Genomic DNA, 22,794 nt, shown 5'->3' on the forward strand with positions numbered 1-22,794 from the left:
CCTGTCAGCATTCCATTCAGTTGATACCATTTTCGACGTATACCACCAAGATAAAACTCGTGGGGTTGCTGTGAGCTTTTTGTTAAAAGCATCATAAGGGTCTTCCTAGACAGGTGCAATGTTTTGTACTAAACATCAAAGATACTACATCAGAGATCACATTTCAGTCTCGTTTCAAACACAGGGGAGATCACATGCATCACTGGAGCAGTGTCACTCTGATGATGCATCACACTGACATGGCACTAGCCAGCATGCTGTAGAAGTATCAATACAGAAAATCTTTAGATCTTAATGAATAAAGTCGATTTATGCTGGGGAGGCTCTTTCCCGTGAGAGCCTTTGAGGTCATTCAAAATCATTTGAATCCCGTTCTTCAGAAACCTGAAGTGTGGGTAGATTGAACTTTTTAAGTTTTAGGGTCAAGTTATTAGATCTCATGCTTAAGTGACCTGTAAAGGGCAAAATGCACCGCTAGCCAGAATTTGTAATACTCTATTCAAAAACTTTCTTATTTATTTTGCCAGCAAACACTTTAGACCAATCCCGATCTCAAATACAAACACATGATCATCTAAAAGGCAGAATTTGGCTGTCCCCTGTTTTATATGACGGCCTTTTGCCTCCAGATCTTCAGTCAACTTTGGAAGTAGAATTGTTCTGTGAGTGGAGCGGGTGACAGCATTTTTGTGTCGAGTGAGGCTATCAGCATGCTCTTTGGTGTCATATGTACTGAGGTGCACACAGCTTCAAACGTCACTCAGAGAGGCTTAGTTACCTTGTTGTTAAAGAAAAAGCAGCACTCTGGTTCTTTATCTGTGCACACACACACACATTGCAGGCATAAAACAGATACCTCGGTATCTAAGGAGCAGAAAGAAGACAAGGTAATCTGTCTGGCTAGCGTCAGTGCTTCTATCCTCATTGCAGCAAACTCTAACTCCTCCTGTCAGATGGTTTTAAGCAATCCACAGAAAAAAATGTATTAAGAACATGATGTAAATGTTTTACACACACAGAGAATGAATTTTAATGTATCATGATAATTTTTGGGTAACACACATTCAGTGTTCCTTTCATGATTAAAACATCAGCAGAACACAAAAGCAAGTTTTCAGGTAGTTTTGAGATATTTATATCCAGAAACTCTTTCACTAGAGACTAAGTGTTAACAACTTTTTGGGTGGGATAAATGTTTTTCAATTATGATGCCCAACTAGACAAAATTATTTCTTTGTCATGCTAATTGTTTTTCCCTTTCACTATTCACTGTATTTATGATTGCTGTCATTTTTTATTCAACATTACTTAGCAGTTTTGAAATGTAAATTTGCATTGGCTATTTGGAAAATCTGCCGTGATACACGTAAACCTACTCTCCAGAGAGATTTCCTTTTGTCAGAGGAAGCCAAGTCAAATGACAAGTTAAACACAATCACAAAAACAACACCTAACTCTCATTTTACCTGGTTTTAGCACCAATGTGACTCCGCTGATGTTAATGAGGTTACTCTGGATTTACCCTGGTGTACCTGAGAGCAGAATTAGGCCCTACATCTCTGAAACTGTCTCTGTGCTTACTGGCCCACCAAAGTAAAGTGTACTCAGTCAAGTTAATCCTCCACATTTAAGATTGAATGCAGGACTCAAAATAAGAGTTTTATTTTATAATATGTTGTACTAAAACACAGTTAGTGAGATTATCGAATTGAGACTGTTCAGCAGTGTTAGAACACAAGAGTTAGAGAAACTAACTTATTTGTTCAGAAAGTTAAGTCCAAATCTCACTATCTCTTAAAAGTTTCTGAAAGGCAAAAGGTACTTTGAAGAGGGCCTGAATTTTTCTTTAATTAACTTTTTTTTTTTTTTTTAAGATAGTGAATTGTGTTCTCTACTGGTGTTTAGAGAAACTTAAGAAAGGAACACTGGTATTTACATTTCTGCTACAAACCTGAAGTTTCTGAGCAAATACGGGGGGGTTCTTTTCTGCTAAGTCAGGTTCTAGATATTCAAGCTGATCACATATTGATGTTTGATGTGATATCCTACTGAGAAGAGCATCAGCAGAGACAAAGGAGTCCTCAGGAGTTGTCTGAAGGGTAAGGAGGATATAGAACAAATAACAGAGGCTGCCAAAGTGGCTCAGGCTGAAAACCATAGATTTGCTTCAAACGTTTGTTTACTGCCTTCAGTAACATTTTCTTTCTGGCACACATGCATAGCCAAGCAGAAATAAATACAATGAAAATCAGTTATCAATTAAAAATTTGAGTATGAAGAATGAAATAAATGATGTTAAAGCCTCTAAAGCAATGGTTCTCAAACTGCGGTCCATGGACCACTTTTAGATACTTCTATGACAATTGGCAGTCAATTTTCTGTCAGACAGTCACCACGTTGTGTTTGTCTTAAAGCAAAGAAACTTCCTGTAAGTTGAAAGAAGAAAAGGAGTACTTGTGGCACCTTAGAGACTAACAAATGTATTTGCGCTCAGTCCAGGATTCTCACAGGAGTTTCAGAGTTTCTTTGACCAATTCAACTAAAACGATCCCCAAACAACTTTTTGCACTCACGACAATATGTCTTTTTGTTCCTTTGGTATTAACTCAATTATGATCAAATTTGCAGATGCCACCAAGATTAGAGAGGTCTCAAACACACCGGAGGTCAGAATCACAGTGTTCACCTGTTGAGATTAGAGCAATGGAAGCTCCACTCGAAGAGCAGAGTCTTCAGGCTAATAAATGTGAAATCCCCTGCCCAAGGACAGGAACTCAAAACCACAAATACACAATCTACAGAGATGTAACTCAGTAGCCATGCCTGTTGCATTATAAAGTGAGTGTATTTTAACTTTGTCTCCTTAATACTGTCGTTCTTCCTTATATGTCCAAGTGCCGGGGAAAACTGGGGGTCCTTCAGAGAATCTATCCATAATATTCAAAAGTTTGAGAACCAGTGCTCTAAAGTCTAGAAGCAGCTACAGCCTTCGAAGTAAGACTCAAAGTCTTTACACTGAGTCCACTGGGAACTAGATTGAGTTCAAAAGCGCAGATTTCTAACAAAGTCTCTCACTTCCAGTACAGCATAATATCAAAACAATTGGCAATTTATCAGAAAATGAGAAATATCTGTTCATCATCTATTAATGCTTTAAAACATCACAACAGATATGCTACACTCACAAAGCAATTCCACATATTTTCATACAAGATCCCGCCGAGAAAACACGGGCACAGCCTATATATTTACATTTCTCAGGTTAAAACATAACAAAAATCCTTATAACAAATAAGCTATTGAGAATATCTGCCTGTAAGAACTGATCACAAACATACATTTGAGCTTAAGATAAGAACCAGGACAACTTTTCTCAATTCTAACAGTATTCTGTTTGGCCAAAATGGGGATCAATTCCCTCACTGGTGTCCCATCAAACCCTGTTATTGCCAATGGAAATTAAGCATGTCTATCAATAGAGACTAAAACCCACGGGAATGATGTTTGGCCATGTAGATTTGGGCACACATTGTGCACTGAAACCTTCCTGGTTAGTTACATGGTCTGGAAGAGCAAAGGCTGGTTTTGCTCAGGTGAAAGATTGCCCATGCAATTTTGCAAGCACAACGTTGGAGGCACTTCTTAAAAGTGACCTTTCATCCTTATGATTAATGTGAAAAGGCATAAAGCTAAAGATGCTAAATTTCTCAGCAAGTGATCTTGCTTTTTAGTTTGTTCTGGTTAAGTAGTTTCCATTTGGGGTTTTCATATTCTCACTCCGTAAGTTTTCGTCTAGCTCTATGCATGTTATAATTGCACAGTCTGTATGTTCTCCTCTCTTAAGACATGGGAAGATTGCTTTTTGGGAGAATGTTTCCATCACTCTTCTCATATATTACTTACTATTTCAATGGTGTCTGAAGCTGTTCCTAAACTCATGGGCTCCAGTTCTTTCTGTTTTGATTTGTCAGTTGACTGTAAGTGCATATCTTGGCTGGCGGTTAGAACCCGGGAACCTGGGTGTTGTATTTTCATTCCAGAGGATAGCTGGGCTTCAGTTTCCTCGAAACTTGATCTGGGATCAGATAGATAGTGTATATGTTTTCAGATTAGGCTAAAAGCCCAGTCTCTGCTAAAAACACAGCAAATCCTCTTCAGTTAAACTGTCATGTTCTCATCTTCACAAGAGCTTGATAAATTAGGATAATTGACATAAGGTTGAATTATAGCAATATATCTTGCAAGATTTTGAGAAATGTTTTCAGAGTAGTACCCAAAAGAAATCTGGATAAACCCTGTACTACTGGATTAGATCAATGAGTACATGCACATCCCTCACATCACTTTGCACTTATTTCTCACTTCTACATAAATCTCTATCAAATAAAAATTGTTACGTAGCAGCAGTTTAACCCCCGGGACAACGCCATTTCTAAAAATAAACAAAAACCCTTAAGATACATAATTTAAAAATGGATTAATTGTTCAGAAAAACAAGTTTAGGAATGCCAAATGAAGAATTACAATACGAGGAACATACTGAAATGAAACTATCCTTAATAATGAAGAAAAAATGTAAGTAGAGAACCATAATCTACACTGAAGGCACAGCATAGTCTTCACTGAAGACTTTAAAGTAATCATCATGACTATGCAACAGAAATATATATCCTTATTCTCCACTCCATTACTCCACTGACTGGTGTAACAAGGGACAGTTGGACCCAATGTTCCCTCTAATTTTTTATATCCATGTATGGAATGAATTTTGTTATGTGCACCAATATGGAAGTCATGTGTGGCAGGGGTGGGGCTGAGAGGTTCAGAGTGCGGGAGTGGGATCAGGGCTGGGGCAGAGGGTTAAGATGTGTGAGTGGTGAGGGCTCCCAGTAGGGGGTGCGGTCTCTGAGGTGGGGCTGGGGATGAGGAGTTTGGGGTACAGGCTGCCCCGGGACTAGAGTCAGAGGACTCCCCCTAGCTCTCTCCCTGCTGGCAGCAGCTCTGGGGGAGAGGAGCCTCTTCCTGACCGCAGCAGCTCCGGGGGAGAGGTGCTTCTTCCTGCTGGCAGCAGCTCCAGGGGAGAGGTGCCTCTTCCCACCAGCAGCAGCTCCGGGGCCGGAGGAGAGATGCCTCTTCCCGCCGGCAGCAGCTCCGGGACCGGAGGAGAGATGCCTCTTCCCGCCGGCAGCAGCTCCGGGGTCAGGGGAGAGGCCCGTGGCAGCCCTGCACACCCCAACTTGCTCCCCTCCCCAGCCACCCCCTACCTCTCTCCTTTCCAGGCCCCTGTGGCTGTGTGCCTGCATGGCCCTTTATAGTCTGCTGCATGGACCTGCCGCTTAGAAGGAACTTAGGTGGGACTCTATACGTTTAATAGATATAGATTGTGTTTTAAAGAAAACAGACAAAAACTGAAGCACACAACAGAAGCACGCCTGACTGGAAATAATTTTACTGTTATCCTTTTCCTAACAGTCCTTTTATTATTAAATGTTTTTGTTTGTTGTTTGCTGTGTGTGGGGGGGGGGCGGGGGTTGTGGGTTGTTTTTTTTTGCAGTGATGTACCCTGAACATGGAGTTGTAGAATCAGATAGTCTGACCAGAGGAGATTTGACTGGACTTTCCTGCTGTGCATCAAATACAAGGTACAAAGATTGCTTCTTCAGGGTGCTGCCATCCTGCTGTCAAAAGAAAAGGAAATAATTATCATCCAACTTTCCATTCTCCGTTAAGGTTAATTCATTGCCTCAAGTGACCCAGTGACTGACAAATTCCATTTCTCTTTTGAAAAAATTCATAGGTTTTGCAGAACCTATGTTCTGCAGCATAGCACTCCCTATGGTGCTACGACATAGTGGAAGTATTAAAAGAACAGCCTATTTTAGAAAAGCTGCTGACCACAGCACAGACTGTGTAGTTCACAATTTTTATTAGTTCCTCCACTATCATTTGGGATTAATTAGAATTCAGGTACTGTTCTGCACCTGTTCTTTTTGAATGGGTTATATCGCATTCGCTGACAAAGTGTTATCAAAAATGTAATCAGAACCTTCTTTATCTCATCAGATTGAACACCCAAGAGTCTCCACACTAACAGACTGTTTCATTCTTATAAGCACTGTGGGAAATTCAGACATTTGAAGCTTATTAATACTATCTAATTAATCGAGTGAATACAAGTTAAGCAAAAAATGTTGATGTTATAAAGTACTTTATTCCCATATTTTACAGTAAGTCTTTGTTTTGAAGAGAGTCCTCATCATTTCTTTTCATAAAAGCTTGAGTCATGGTTTTGGAGAGTTAAAGATTTCCATACATTGTTTGGTAACCCAACATAGAGTGCTCTGCACTTGCTACGGCTTGAAGTATTGAATACCTTTACTTCTCCAAGAAGTGAAACTAAACCTTAACATTAAAAAGATTAAATAACTTCTATAAGGATAAGGACAATAAAGCACGTGCAATTTACTTGACTACGCTGACTAGAAAGAACCGTGTTTACAATCTGCTGCAGATGTACAGTTAATTCACTGTGTAGCAGGGAACTATCCATACAGCATTATCACAGCAACAAATAATGACTACAGCGTGTAAATAAATGTAAATGAAAATTTGAGAGTGAAAACTTACCGGCAAGGAGGAGCCTATTTTCTCCATATATTCTATTTCATATGAGTTGCCATATTCCAGCTCTGTAACAGAAACAAAGAGAAATGTTCTCATGCATGGGGTGGGGGGATATAATTTTTGCATGTGTGAATGAAATCTTGGCAGCTTGTTGCTAAGTGTCACCCTGGCCTGCAGCTTTATTATTGATGCTTTTTCTAACAGGCCCTACAAACAAAATACACAGAGACACTTGTGCCTTGATTTTCAGCTGTCAATCAACATGGCATAGCCAAAGGCAGAATTTGGTGCAAGTCATTATGAATCAATTTTCCTATAAAACTCCAGATTAATCTGCTTCCTTTGTTCAGGATTCTATTACAGACCCCAGTGGCTTTACTAAAATTGCAGAGCCCTGTGAAACACTCCAGTATATGGTATCTGAAGTGCTGTGTCACATTACAAATCGTTGAAAATATTTTGATGTAGTCTTGATAGCTATTTCTTCTATTGAAAGAAAGAAGATTGCAAGATGACAAGTAATCAAATGATTCCACTCATAGTAAAGCCATGCAGTTTTTAATTGGGAATGATGATGATCTTATTCCTTGATATTAAAAAATGGATAAACCATCCATATGCTTATTTGGTGACGGATAGGACGGTAGCATAGATACACTTATTTTCAAATTTTAGTTACAAGGGACAGTTCAAAGCCTGAGTATTTACAGAGAAGCCCTGCCCTAACCTCTAAAAAACCTTTTGTTGCTCTACTATTTCAAATCCCTTAATTATACAATAAGAATTAACAAGCACTTCTTGCAAACCCTGGTCACTCGACAGTGTACTGATATAGACACACACAGAGACAAAGAAACTGCTGACAGAACAGAAGATAAATGCAACAAATACAGGGTGTAAGGTCTGATCATGCAAATACAAAAAGGCAATAGGACAAAGCAGTAAAAAAAGATTGATAGGTACAACAAATGTATCTCAGATTTTGCATCTAAATCCAGTCACCACTGATGTTCAGAGAAACACTCTAACACAATGGTGAGTTTGTTTCCTGAAGATAAAAATTAAGGATTCTTGTTAAATAATATTCATGCCTCAAAATTGTTTATTTTTATTCAGCTTTGTAGTTTGTTATGTTCCACACAGTAAGTCAGTTCTCTTCCTATGGGCCCAATTCAGGAAATCACTGAATCACATGCTTAATTCTATTTCTGTATAGTAAAAAACAAGTGACTGGGATTTAAGCATGTGCTTAAATACACTTCCTGAACTGTGACGACATTCTGAATAAGGGCCTATGTCAGGTAGATATTTTTAAAATAAATTAGGCTGTTTTTCCCCAAGACTAGTGTAAATGTCTTAATTATTTTGAAAAGTGAAAATCTCACTATGAAAACAATATTAGAGGGCATTTGTGCAGAAATTCAGATGCTAAAAAATGCCCACAAATATTGTTAACTTCTCTTCTAGTTAAAAGTCTCTCTGGGTATAAATAGCATGTTTTTGAAAATTCATGCATTTCACAGGCCATACATTTAAGAAAAATTGCAATAGGTGAAGTTTAGGATATTGTATCCATTAATCTTTTTGCTGAAGGGAATCCTGCTATAGCAGGTTCAGTAAATTGAGGTGTTTGGCATCCCATGGTCTATTTTTAATGGTAACAGGCAATCAAACAAGGAGGAAAAGCCTACCATATGAAATACATGCTTCTTTCTAGCTAGAGCAAAAAAAACAAACAACCACACAAAAAATGACATTAAGAGTAAAATGAAAGAAAAACAGAACCCGAGGAAGACGTTTTGGAGGAACTATTAACTATAAGACAAAACAACATCAAATGCTTAGAAATGCCTTTCTCCATTTGTTATCACTTCATATATTACAGTGAAGTCTTACAAACTGGTTCTTAAACACTGGGAAACAATCTGTAACAATATATACCAATGTTCTTTATAGCCAGGAGACATACTGTCAGTGTCCTCTGCTGGCCCTAATAATAACAACCCTGCATCTGCTTAATCCCCACTCTTGCAGCTGTAATCCAAAGGGTTTGATTTTTAGGTTGATTGATATTTAACCCTATTTGACACAAAAGACAGTTTGTGGATTAAGATACATCAACTAGAAACAAAACAAATAACGTGGCTCATTAAAGATTATTCTTTTGTCTCACTGCTCTCAGTGGTTTCAAACATACTTGTCATAAATATAAAGGGAAGGGTAAACCCCTTTAAAATCCCTCCTGGCCAGAGGAAAACTCCTCTCACCTGTAAAGGATTAACAAGCTAAAGGTAACCTTGCTGGCACCTGACCAAAATGACCAGTGAGGAGACAAGATACTTTCAAAAGCTGGGAGGAGGGAAAAAAACAAAGGGTCTGTGTGTCTGTCTATATGCTGCTTTTGTCGGGGATAGACCAGGAATGGAGTCTTAGAACTTTTAGTAAGTAATCTAGCTAGGTGTGTGTTAGATTATGATTTCTTTAAATGGCTGAGAAAAGAATTGTGCTGAATAGAATAACTATTTCTGTCTGTGTATCTTTTTTGTAACTTAAGGTTTTGCCTAGAGGGATTCTCTATGTTTTGAATCTAATTACCCTGTAAGGTATCTACCATCCTGATTTTACAGAGGGGATTTCTTTATTTCTATTTACTCCTATTTCTATTAAAAGTCTTCTTGTAAGAAAACTGAATGCTTTTTCATTGTTCTCAGATCCAAGGGTTTGGGTCTGTGGTCACCTATGCAAATTGGTGAGGCTTTTTCTCCAACATTTCCCAGGAAAGGGGGGGTGTAAGTGTTGGGAGGATTGTTCATTGTTCTTAAGATCCAAGTGTCTGGGTCTGTAGTCACCTAGGCAAATTGGTGAGGCTTTTTACCAAACCTTGTCCAGGAAGTGGGGTGCAAGGTTTTGGGAAGTATTTGGGGGGAAAGACGTTTCCAAACAGCTCTTCCCCAGTAACCAGTATTTGTTTGGTGGTGGTAGTGGCCAATCCAAGGACAAAGGGTGGAATATTTTGTACCTTGGGGAAGTTTTGACCTAAACTGGTAAAGATAAGCTTAGGAGGTTTTCATGCAGGTCCCCAGATCTGTATCCTAGCGTTCAGAGTGGGGGAGGGATCTTGACAATACTTATAGTGGATGGCAAGATGGAGGGCAACTCCAATGTATTAACAAAGTGCCGAAGTGATATGCATGAGTCTGAGCACTATGTATTGTTTGACTGCAAAGATCTATCTGTACAAAGGTAGCTCTTGGTTATAGGAGGACAGTCACAACAGTATCAAGAGTGGTATAAACTGCTGTATTAAGAAACATCTCTTGAATTACTTAGATTTCTCAAAGCAGCATGAACAGAACAGTCAGTGGAAATCATGATTATTTTAAATGACCTCAAAAGAGGAATCACTGTTGATTATAATTAACATGTAATCTGAAACTCTGAACACACCACCCAGCAACGCTTCTGAAGCAGGATGATTAGCATTTAATTAGGAACTCTGTTCACTTTCTGTTACCAGTCTGAGAGCTGAAATGATGGTTTTAGTGCATCCATACATTATGTTGTTTGTTCAAAAAATCATTTTTGGCTCACTTTTTCTTTAAGGAGGAAACATTAACATCACACAATGAAGTCAAAATAGATACATTTAGTTATAATTTAACATCAACAAAAATGAATGGATTATTCAGATTGCACCATCTGAACAGGATATCCAACAGACCCCACAAAAGCCCCAGAGCCTGCATACTCTTACACATGTGCATTTGAATGTTCACATAAGCAGTACCATTAAAGTCAGCAGAGTTACTCAGATGCACAGGTTAAGCTCATGTGTAAACTGTTCGCAGGATTGGGCCTAAGAGCCAAGTCCTGCAGCCCATAATCATGCAAAACTCCCCAGATTTTTGCCTTAAATTATTCAATGATATTTTAACAGTACATTGGGCATGTGGGCAGAAAAGATCAGGCAAGAACCATGGAAATAGAGCCAACAAGATAAAAAAGGATCATAAAATTCTGAAGTATAAATAAGCCCCCCAACCATAAACTAAGTTGGAAATTGGTTAGTATTTATTTATACATTCATTTATCAGATGTACCCCTAGGGTAAAACCTGCAAAGACTTACTCCTTCATGTAGTCCGAAGAAAGGCAATATGACTACACATGCAAGTGAGAAATACTTAAGTGGGATAGGTTCTGATCCTTTCACAGTTCATAAATAATAATAATATAAAATAATCTAACAAACTTGCAATTATTTGCCTCATACAAAAAGACACACATCCTTCAGGACATGGAAATGGGGATGAATACTGTGCCTGTGAAAGATAACCGTCACACTGCTAGATATTGTGGGGTTTTATGTATTTCTTATGCTTGAAGAAAGCTGAAGCTTAGGAGTTTGGAGAGATGATATGTAGCCAAGAGACTGATGGCGAGATCTGAAGCTGGGACCTTCAGTACTGAAACACAAGTCTCTATCACCTGAGTTAAAGTACTAGAGGCCTAGCAAAACCAAAGGAAAGCCTTCTACTGATTTCAGTAGACTTTGGATTGGGTCCTAAACCCATTAGCTGGAAGGAATAGCAGGCCACCATCCCCTCTGATTTAGACACAGCAGGGAACGTGTAACATGCTCTGAACAGTGGATTATACTTATAATTAAGTGTACTGAAAAAGAAAAAATTAGTCATATGTTGCTCTGAAGTGCTGCTCTGCTGTCCTATCTGCAGCTGAAAATAAGAGTGTTTCCAGTCTCTTTCAGTTTCCTCTCTACTCTTTGTCTTTTCCTTGATAAAGAAAACATTGACTGGAGCTGAATGGTGATTTATAAGCTTACCCTCTGTAGGGGAGCTGAACTTGGTCTCATTTACAAATGTAGATAGATCGGATGGTTGTGGGTAATCCTGTTTATCTGTATCCAGATCCACAGTCATGCAAGTCCATTTCTGACTGGTTACGGAAGAAGCCAGTTTTTCCTCATCTGTCGCATGAACCACGGTGGATATAACTGGGGGTGTTTCTGGAGTAGGCAGTGGAGTGGAATCCTGCAGAGAACATATGTTAACTGAATCTATTATCTTTCATTACCGCATTGAGCCATCAGTTAGAAATATTTGTCTGAATTCTTTTATCTATCTCTCCCGCTCCCCCCTTTCCTGTTTTAATTCCATGCTACCTACTACAGCTCCATATAAAATGAGGAAAGAGACCCAGCTCATATCTGTAGCATTTGGAATTACACCAGGAATAACTTGTCTCAATAATTAGACTCTCTTTATCTGTACAATGAAACTCTTTTTTATAATGAACACAGATATTGCAAAGCTGTGTTGATGAGGTAGAATGAAAATCCTGACTTAAGTGTACTGAAATGTGCCAACTGCAATTCAGTTGGGAGGGGAAATTGGGGGAAAGACTTCAGCATACAAGGGATCCACAGGAGATTTTCTTTGCCATCTTTACTGAACACTTTTTTCATACTATCTTTTCCATGGCATCATTTATGATGTATGTAAAAGTTTCTAGATTCTGTTGATGCAGGTAAAAAAAAGATGGACGTTATTTGGAGTTGACGGTCATGCATGTGAGCTCAAAGATTTTCAGGATTTAAGATAGAAATATCTGCGGTTGGAGATCAGTACATAAGTGACACATAAAATGCATAGTCTCCTAGGAATTCAAGCGTGATGGCTAGGCCAATTGACTTTTGGGGCTTGTCTGCATGGTGAGTTAATGCACGGGAAGCCAGGGCAGTCTACAGTGCACTAGCTTGCTGTCTGGACCCAGCTTCCATAGTAAATGTTTTGTAATGTGCTTTGAAGTACTGCTGTTTGAAACACCACACTCACCATGTAGATTAGCCCTGACACTTTCCTTATGGTAATGATCTCACATAATATAAACACAGACCTCAAAGGTCACGAATCCTCCCCCTCTCTCTACAGTGTCAGCCAGCTGAAAGGGAAAGTTAGGATACATAACGTGGGAGGTGGACAATGGCATGAAAAGAAATGTCCCAGATTAAAGTAGTGAGCCAAAGGCTATTTATTATCTTATACACGGCACAGCCTTTGCTAACTCCTCCCCGCAAGAAAAGCCACCCACCAGTGCTTTAAGATGACAAATAAAAATACTATTTGTGTCCACATACTCAGCAGACTAACACACTGGACATTATTTGTACTTTTCTTTCAGCATATCATTTTTTATTTGTGCACTTTAAACTTTTCTGGTCTAATAGGTTAGATTGGGGTCGGCAACCTTTCAAAAGTGATGTGCCGAGTCTTCATTTATTCACTCTAATTTAAGGTTTCGCGTGCCAGTAATACATTTTAACGTTTTAGAAGGTTTCTTTCTAGAAGTCTATAATATATAACTCAACTATTGTTGTAGGTAAAATAAATAAGGTTTTAAAAATGCTTAAGCAGCTTCATTTAAAATGAAATTAAAATGCAGAGCTCCCCAGACCGGTGGCCAGGACCCAGGCAGCGTGAGTGCCACTGAAAATCAAGTCGCATGCTGCCTTTGGCATGTGTGCCATTGGTTGCCTACCCCTGGGTTAGATGAATTCTTCTGAGTGCTAATATCCTAAAGGTATTTGTTCATTACTATATTTATAAGATTTCCCAAAGGATTTTATAAGGATTTCCCAAAGAGTATTTCTGAACAGTCCAACTGGAATTCCTAGGACAAATACCAGGTCTAACAGGCATTGTACAAATTGATCTTAAAACTGGAGGACAAAAATTAATAAACCTTAGCAATACTTACAACTATTCAAATATAACAATGTTACATCAAATTTACTTTCCTTCTATTTGCAAAACTAATGACATATGTCAAAACATAGCACTTTACCTGAGAGGGCACATCCGAGAGGGGAGATCTTTTTGGTGACTTTTTCACCCTAAATGTATCACTAAAAACAAAGTTAAAACAGTAAATATGGCATACAAAAGAGAATCAGCAGCATATAACATTTAGCAATACAGAGCTAAAGAAAATACTACCTCTGTAAGCCCTCCTGCTTTAAGACTCCTTCCATTACAAAGTAATGCCACTGAAAAACATGCTTTAAGTATTGCTTTTTATCATGCACTTTGATACAGGACTTTGTTCCCTAAACCAGTAAGATAAACTAAGTAAGGGAGTTGAACAGCAGGATTGCCATGTGTCTAAATTCATTCAAAAAGACTATTCAAGTCAAATATTGATAGGGAATGAGGATTACCCAGTGGTAAGGGCACTAGGATAGGACTTGGGAGACCTTGGTTCAAAAAGACCCAGCCCCATCACAGACTTTCCTCTGTGACCTTGAGGAAGTTACCTAGCCTCTTTGTGTCTCAGTTCCCCAGGGGTAAAATGGGGATAATAGTACTTTATCCTCACAATAACCCTGTGAGATAGGAAATACATTGAAGATTGTGAGGCGTTCAGATACTATGGTAAAGGGGGCCATATATGCACATAAGATAGATAAGAGATTAATTTCCTCACCACTTGACAAAAGGTTTTTGATGAACTGCATATGAAAGTTTGTGGCAGGATATGCACATTGTTCCTGAGATTTCAGGACCAGATAATCATATTAAGTTCACAGTGATGGTAAAGGAAACCCCACAAACTTGGGACTTTCATGGTATTTCAAGATGAATATATTTACTGACATGGCAATTCTGCTTCAGGCTCTTCTAAATCCCAGAACATAAACTGCCAATACAACAGTTTTAACTAGGGCTGTTTTGATTAATCGCAGTTAACTCACGCGATTAACTCAAAAAAATTAATCACAATCATTAATCGCAGTTTTAATCACACAGTTAAACAATAGAATACCAATTGAAATTTATTAAATATTTTGGATGTTTTTCTACATTTGCAAATATATTGATTTAAGTTACAACACAGAATATAAATGCCACCTCTCTGCTGGTGGCATTTGACTCAGATGATGAAAATGAACATGCATTGGTCTGCACTGTTTTGAATCATTATCAAACAGAACCCATACAGTACTCACTTTATATTACTTCTGATTACAAATATCTTCATTGTAAAAATGATAAACAAAAGAAATAGTATTTTTCAATTCACCTCATACAAGTGCTGTAGTGCAATGTCTTTGTCGTGAAAGTGTAACTTACAAATGTAGATTTTTTTTGTTATATAACTGCACCCAATAACAAAACAATGTAAATCTTTAGAGCCTACAAGTCCATTCAGTCCTACTTCTTGTTCAGCCAATCGCTAAGACAAACAAGTTTGTTTACATTTACGGGAGATAATGCTGCCCGCTTCTTATTTACATTGTCACCTGAAAGTGAGAACAGGCGTTAGCATGGCATTTTTGTAGCCGGCATTGCAAGGTATTTATGTGCCAGATATGCTAAACATTAATATGCCTAATCATGCTTCGACCACCATTCCTGAGGACATGCTTCCATGCTGATGATGCTTATTTAAAAAAATGCATTAATTATATTTGTGACTGAACTCCTTGGAGGAGAACTGTATGTCTCCTGCTCCATGATTTTACCTGCATTGTGTCATATATTTGTGTTATACTAATCTAGGATGACAACGCAGCATATGTTGTTTGATTTAAGAACACTTTAACTGCAGATTTGACAAAACACAAAGAAGGTTTCAATATTAGATTTCTAAAGATAGCTACAGCACCCGAGCCAAGGTTTAAGAATCTGAACTGCCTTCCAAAATCTGAGAGGGACGAGGCATGGAGCATGCTTTCAAAAGTCTTAAAAGAGCAAAACTCCGATGCAGAATCTACAGAACCTGAACCACCAAAAAAGAAAATAAATCTTCTGTGCTGCTGGCATCTGACTCAGATGATGAAAATGAACATGCATTGGTCTGCACAGTTTTGAATCATTATCAAACAGAACCCGTCATCAGCATGGACGCATATCCTCTGGAATTATGGTTGAAGCATGAAGGGACGTATGAATCTTTAGTGTATCTGGCACGTAAATATCTTGCCACACCAGCTACAACAGTGCCATGAGTACGCCTGTTCTCACTTTCAGGTGACATTGTAAACAAGAAGCAGGCAGCATTATCTCCTGGAAATGTAAACAAACTTGTTTGTCTGTGCAATTGGCTGAACAAAAAGTAGGAGTGAGTGGACCTTGGGCTCTAAAGTTTTACATTGTTTTATTTTTGAATGCAGTTATTTTTTGTACATAATTCTACATTTGTAAGATCAACTTTCATGATAAAGAGATTGCACTACAGTATTTGTATTAGGTGAATTGAAAACATACTATTTTTAGTATGTTTTTTACAGTGTGAATATTTGTAATAAAAAATAAATATAAAGTGAGCACTGTACACTTTGTATTCTGTGTTGTAACTGAAATCAACATATTTGAAAATGTAGAAACCATCCAAAAATATTTAAATAAATGGCATTCTATTATTGTTTAACAGCGCAATTAATTGTGCGATTAATCGTGATTCATTTTTTAAAATCGCTTGACAACCCTAGTTTTAACCCTTTAAAGCATGGTGTTTTCCAGTCAAAGATGTAGAAAGGAGAACACCCACACATTATCATGTATAGATATGTAATGTACGCTGCCTATATGTGTGTTTGCCATTTCCAAAAGGTTAAAAATTCCCTAAAGAGAACATTCCAAGATAGATGCAAGATCTACCAGTGCTCCAGATGCAAGCTGCTAGACCTGACCTAATTGGCTTTTGGTATTAGGCGGAAGACGCAGGGAAACAGCCTGCACAATTTCACACCAAGTTACTCAATAAAGCCTTTGTGGTTGAGGTTCGATGCATTGGTGAAAATTATAGCTCTGCTCTGATCAATGACTTGCAAGGCAACAAAAGGAGATTATAATGAAGCATTTCAAATGATAGAGAATAAGTCACTACTTCACCTATCAGCATACATGACCAAAAAAACTGGCCAGCTGTTCACTGGTATAAGTATTCTATTCAGCCTGTTAATTACTAAATATGAAAATATAAATAATGAAAATAATTGTTTCCTTTAAAAAGTACTTATAAACATTAGATAGTGTTTAAGAAAGAATGGCTGTACAGTGTTGTATAATGCAATATTCTATTAATCAAGCTAATAAGAATGTGTTAATGCTTTAGCTAAGGACATCATATATATACAGTTTTAAAAAAACAATCCTTCTAGACAGGCAACCAGACACTGACAGAATAGCTTCCCTCAAGTGTATTCACAGCCAGGCAATTTCACTTAAAATAACTTTTACATAAGCCAGTAAAAATAACACCATAAAGCTCCATGCCCAATAATTCTTGATCATGCTGCAAAATAAAGTAAAATAATTTTTTTTAAAAAAGCCCATAAACCATTAACAAAGTATAAGGCACTTTCACCATAACAGGCCCGTGAGATTAAATTTACTTACAACAGAGAACATACAGACATCACATCTTCTACCATCCTAAGACAAATAAGACAAAGAAAAGAGAGACAGACAGAAGGAACTGACAAAAAGGATAAATCTGCAGACATTCTGTTAATGTGTTAGAGCAAAATCATCATACAATTTTGATATCCTTTGAAGTCTGCACAACCTTAAAACATGTTTTAATGGGAAGCGGGGGAGAAGAGAGGTGATAATTCCTAAACCAGTTTATGTTCTTAAATTCAATATAATTTTCTGACATGTTTTTACCTTATGAAAACCATTTTTTCATAGCAGAGGCCTACCAGTTTAATTGCTGTCAATGCTTTACCCATTCTTTGCCTTTCCTGAGGTAGCCATCTGTTTTCTTTTCAAGATAGAGCACTAGTTAATATACAGTATATAAAAAAATGTTCCCAAGGAAGTTAGTAGCAATTAAGTTTAAAGAAACAGGAGAACCCTAGGTTCTTTTATGACTATTGATCTATCAGTAAAAGGCAGCAGAAAAAGCTCCTGGTCTGTGTATTTCAAAATTACTTTCACACTCTGAGAAAGAAAGGGAAATTTCTTTAAGTTCTCGTATTTTTGGTTCTTAATGAAATCATAGTTTGAGTACTGACAGTTCAAAGCAAATGCTTAATAAACTGGGACAGTTCTATTTGAATAACCAGGGCTAGAAGAAGTCTTCATCCTCTTCCATGCTTGTCAGCTTTAATGCCATATTTTTAAGCAGGATGATCTTGAAAGCTGGCACCTTCCATATCTAAACACAGTCTTTTGAAATGGTCTGGATGCTTCCCAACCATCAATACAGTTGAGAGTTGAGGTTTAGATCTAAACGGGCCACCCATTCTTTATTCATAACCAGGGAGCACTGAGGGAGCAGCTGCTGCTCTTTGTTCAGTATCATCTCAGCAAAATGATCGGTCTCAGAACCACAGTTAAATATTTAGATACATGACTGGAATGCAATTTGAGTTGAGCTGAAATCCATTCCCACGTCTGTTCTTTTAATAGAGTGGTGAGTGAGTGTTTAGCATGTTTACACTTTTACTCCAGGATGATAACTCATTTGTATTGCCACTAATATGCACTGCAGAATCAAGCACACTGTAGTGTTAGTGATGCTTAAGCTAGTGACTCACTCCTAGGCATCCTACAGGTCTGGCCTGGAAATCACCATGCTCCCCTCAGCTAGAAAACACAATAAGCAACACATTTTCAAAGCAGTCTGCAGGGATTTCTCCCTGCAACTCTCAATGTTAACAAAGACTCTTGGCTTTGAAAAACTAACCCTTAAACTAGTTTTTAAAAATAAATAAATATAATCTTCGGATATTACAGTATCAGTTTAAACTGAGTCAAGTAATTCCTGAAATGAAGATCAGCAAGATAAGTCACCATTTAAGGTCCCTCACTTTAATAGCTTCCTTTCTTCTTCTAGGAGCTCCCCTGAAGTATTTGTGACTGGGCTCCCCAAATGATGGTTCTCCTGCAGTGGACCCCATTAAGCAATCTCATGCCACGAACTCTTATGTGGGGAGGGGACAGACTGGGACACAGACACAGGGTTGCCCATTTCACCCCCCAACAAGCCCTGCAGTAAATCCCCTAAAAGAATATTATAGCTGTAGGCTCCATTCTCATTAACATGCAGCTCCTGCGCACTGGGGACAACCTTTTAGAGGGATCCCAGATACTGCTGTGGGCAGGTGATTCCATGGAAGCACAGCACAGGCAACTGTGTTGCCTGGAGCCAGGGAAGAGTAACAGAGGGCAGATAAGCCTTGTGCCTCCTGCAAACATGAGGTCTTTTGGAGGGGGTAAATCCCTACCCCCAGTGAAAGACTACAGAGAAAATTCTGTGGAAGGAACTTCATGGAGTGCTCTCACTAGCTCCTGTAAGTTTTTCCAGGTGATGGGGCAATCTGGACCAGTGTGTCCCGTCACAAACCTCTGTTCTCAATGATTAAACAACACAAGGCCTGTCTTGCAATTTACAATACATGGGCTCGCACACGGACTTCAGTGGATCTCCATGTAGGCCCAGGGGACCTCTTCCTGGCAGTCAACTGCTGGACTGAGGCCTTGGATATTAAAATCCCCTCTAGAATGTAATTCAAATCTCACACACACAGATGCACTTTTTGGTCGTGTTATTTTTGTTTAAAGTTGAATATTCTATTCTTGGGGAATTCTTTAGGTTTTAGGAATATTGAGTAAAATACCCTGGCTCAGTAGACATTTTTTATTTCTCTGGCACCTACTCTGAACTCCAGGCATTTCCCAAAATTTAAAACACATCATCAGAAAATCTGGCATCTCCCTCAAAAAAACTGAAGTCATTCTGCCCAGTGGTATCATATTCTATAACATTCACGTAAGTAATTCAAAAATGGCTTCAACTTCAAAAAGCAAAACACCCCCAACCACATACAAACCTAAATTTGGCAAACGGCTAGAGTTAGAAGCCCAACTGGTGCCAGGAAATAAAAAGTACAATTGGACATTCTCCATCCTTCATTTTACAGCATTATGGACACTGTACAATGTTTTACATTTGTTTTACAATGTTTGTTTGCCTTATCTTTAGCTCTTCGGTCTTTTGTTAGTTTTAGTGAGAAACTTAAATCTTAAAATGTAGTATGTTATCTTTAATTAGCAGACACTATTAAGTTAGAAAGCGACTTTCAGAGCGATCTTATTCGATATGTTCTCTGTTTATCTGAAATCTAAAATCCTGTGAATAAAATCTGTGGTAACTAATTCAAAGAAAATTATGCCTAAAGGGATAAGATAGCAGAAGTGCTCATCAGCAAGTTAACTACTGAATCAGTACGGCTGGATACCAAGTTTTATTAACCAACCAACCAAATGTAGCAGCTAGAACCATTTCTCCCACAACTTGGCCTATGGACATAGAAATAGGAGATAAACCAAGGGGTTTTTGATCATCCTGTGAATCCTTAAACTACTTTTCTAGAAAAAAATATTTTCAAAGGTTATAGCCTCACATTAAAAAAAATATGAAAAAAACCCCAGGAATTCAAACTAGTAAAAATAAGACAGTTTTCCGCTTCTCATTCATACATATACATAAAAAAACACTGGATGAAAACATGGCCCTACTGAAGTCAATGCGAGTTTTGCCACTGATTTCATTCACTATGTCCCACAAACCCTAACTCACACGAGTACTCTTCATTTACGTGAGCAGTCCCATTAGCTTCAATAGGAGTTTGTGTGTGTGACTACTCCCACAAGTAAGGGTTCACAGGATCGGCCTTGCATTAGCAACAGGCCGGGGAATTATTTTTTCCCATTGCTGAACTCACTGCACAACGAGTAAGCTAACATTGAAAATGTGGCACAAAAATTGCTAAAGGCCCAATCCTAGTCCCACTTAACATCAATGGGCATTCAGGCACTGATGTCAGTGGGAGTAGGACTGGGCCCTTAAACTTCCAACATCCAATTATTAATCCAGTGACCTGGTCTGGGTTCAATTCTCTGGGTTTTCACTACAAGTTATTTGGTGCTGGGAGCAAAATGGCATTGATAATGTACAGGAAAGCCTATGCCCACCATGAAGAAAAGGAGTACTTGTGGCACCTTAGAGACTAACCAATTTATTTGAGCATAAGCTTTCGTGAGCTACAGCTCACTTCATCGGATGCATACCGTGGAAAGTGTAGAAGATCTTATTATATACACACAAAGCATGCATCCGATGAAGTGAGCTGTAGCTCACGAAAGCTCATGCTCAAATAAATTGGTTAGTCTCTAAGGTGCCACAAGTCCTCCTTTTCTTTTTGCGAATACAGACTAACACGGCTGTTACTCTGAAATATGCCTACCATGGTAAGCCATAAACATAAATCCGGTTGTCTAGTTAATACGTTCATCAGCACAATGTTTCTAATCTTACTAATGACAGGTTTCAGAGTAACAGCCGTGTTAGTCTGTATTCGCAAAAAGAAAAGGAGGACTTGTGGCACCTACAGCTCATGAAAGCTTATGCTCAAATAAATTGGTTAGTCTCTAAGGTGCCACAAGTCCTCCTTTTCTTTCTTCTAACCTTATTGAAACCCATGAATTATAAAACTATAGTAATTATAGAGGGTTGCAAGGAGGAGCACTTCACAATCCAAAAATGTCTTTACCCTTTAACTTACGTTTTTAGTGGTGTCTTCTTCTTTTTTGCAGGTTTATTTAGGTTGTCTCCTTCAGTTCCATTTGTTTCACTGCCATTGGCTGGTATCTCAAAGGAGGCTGGAGATTTAGAAGGTGAGCTGGTGATCTTCGAAGACAGCCTGAAAGCATCAGTTGAGTCCTCGCAGGTGTCTGGATCAAAACTGTATGTTTGTTGAGGCAATTTGGGAGATTCTTGCATTTTTGTAGTGGAAGAGAATGGGTTAAAGTTGGGATCATCCCACTTGTCAATATCAAAAGTATAAGAGCCTTTTGAAATCGGGATATCACTTGGATCAGTGAGTGACTTGGTTGGTGTGGTGGGAGAATTGTCAAGCTTTTCCACTGTCTTTTTAGTCTTTGGCCTCCTTAGTGGCATTTTGGCACCAGATTTTTTACCTGCTCTTTTGGGTGGGGGAGTGCTTTCTTGCTGGTCCTCTCTGCTGCCCTTTTCCTCAGAATAATCAAACTCTAGTCTCACAGCTAGACCTTTGACTGGAGGATCCTCTTGTCCTCCAGTGTCAGATGGAGTCACCTCCACGGCCTCTGGTGCCGTTGTAAGAGGTTGGGTTTTTTTACTGGCAGGGTGAGAGGTTTGCACTTTGCTTCCTCCAGTACTAAATGTACTAATTTCTTCAAAGTTCTCTCGATCAAAGGGATAGGAAGCGTCAGGCACAGCAGGGGCCTCCTGTTTCTCCGTAGAGATTTGGGAAGGTTCAGTACATTCAGGTTTAATTGATTCAATCTTTACCTCAGATACCAGTTTTTCTTCACTTGGGACAGAAGCTTGTTGGCTAATGTCAGATGGTTCTTGTTGCGTTTCTTTCACGGGTGGAGAGTCTGCAGATTTTTTTGCGGATTGCTTCTTCTTTAACGAAGGTGGCCTAGGTTTCTTTGTTCGCTTAAGGGTACTAGAAGCACTACTTGAACCAGTACTGAACACGTCTGCCGTTGGAATTACTGTCTCATTATTGCCAAGATAGGAAACTCCATCAAAATCACTAGCTTGCAAACTAAGAGACCGAGACAAAGTAGACCTGGAAACTGGGACAGAATCTGTGGATTTTCTTCGAACATTCACTTTAGGGTCACAATTCTTAGCTTCTGGAGTGCTAGGTTCTAAAGTATGGAAAGAATCTACCAACTCACTGTTATCAAAGTCTAAGTTGTAAGTCCCGCTGCTGGCTATAGGCTTATCCTCATCAAAGACAGTAGAAAATGAATGGGAGGGAGGACGGAAAGGGCTTTCTTCAATTGATTCACTATGTGATGCATCAATTATGGACACAGTATCAGAACAGAATCCTATGGGAACAAACAGAAAAGTCAGTGAATGAAACACATCAGTCATTAAGCCCCAAATGCTTTTCTGTTTAAGTGTTTTATTATGTTTTATCTAACAAATATACCAAAAATGGAACAAAACCAAAAAATACAAGTGAGACAAATGGACTAAATCCTAAATGAAAGAATATATGTACACCAGGGGCATATTTAACTCATGGTATAAATGCAGAAGAACAATTGAACAGTTTTTTTTTTTCTTCTCTCTCTCTCTT

At 38.6% G+C, this 22,794-nt stretch overlaps 1 protein-coding gene across 10 annotated transcripts in view; it reads right to left on the minus strand.

Moving 5' to 3' along the window:
* The window catches only part of LOC140914982 (transforming acidic coiled-coil-containing protein 2-like), a 144,802-nt gene that overhangs the window by 25,676 nt on the left and 96,332 nt on the right, over positions 1 to 22,794 (minus strand). For 4 of the 10 annotated variants that reach the window (XM_073354170.1, XM_073354179.1, XM_073354180.1 and 1 more), the window contains 8 exons: positions 21,220 to 22,540; positions 17,045 to 17,080; positions 13,488 to 13,548; positions 11,467 to 11,674; positions 6,628 to 6,689; positions 5,563 to 5,678; positions 3,904 to 4,075; positions 1,952 to 2,092 (listed from right to left, as the gene is read on the minus strand). In XM_073354170.1, coding sequence (XP_073210271.1) covers positions 1,952 to 2,092; positions 3,904 to 4,075; positions 5,563 to 5,678; positions 6,628 to 6,689; positions 11,467 to 11,674; positions 13,488 to 13,548; positions 17,045 to 17,080; positions 21,220 to 22,540 — 2,117 coding nt within the window. The remainder of the gene's footprint in view (positions 1 to 1,951; positions 2,093 to 3,903; positions 4,076 to 5,562; positions 5,679 to 6,627; positions 6,690 to 11,466; positions 11,675 to 13,487; positions 13,549 to 17,044; positions 17,081 to 21,219; positions 22,541 to 22,794) is intronic. The other 6 variants (XM_073354171.1, XM_073354175.1, XM_073354174.1 and 3 more) reach the window with 6 other exon arrangements.

Source organism: Lepidochelys kempii, chromosome 7, assembly GCF_965140265.1.
Source record: "Lepidochelys kempii isolate rLepKem1 chromosome 7, rLepKem1.hap2, whole genome shotgun sequence".
NCBI lineage: Eukaryota > Metazoa > Chordata > Testudines > Cheloniidae > Lepidochelys > Lepidochelys kempii.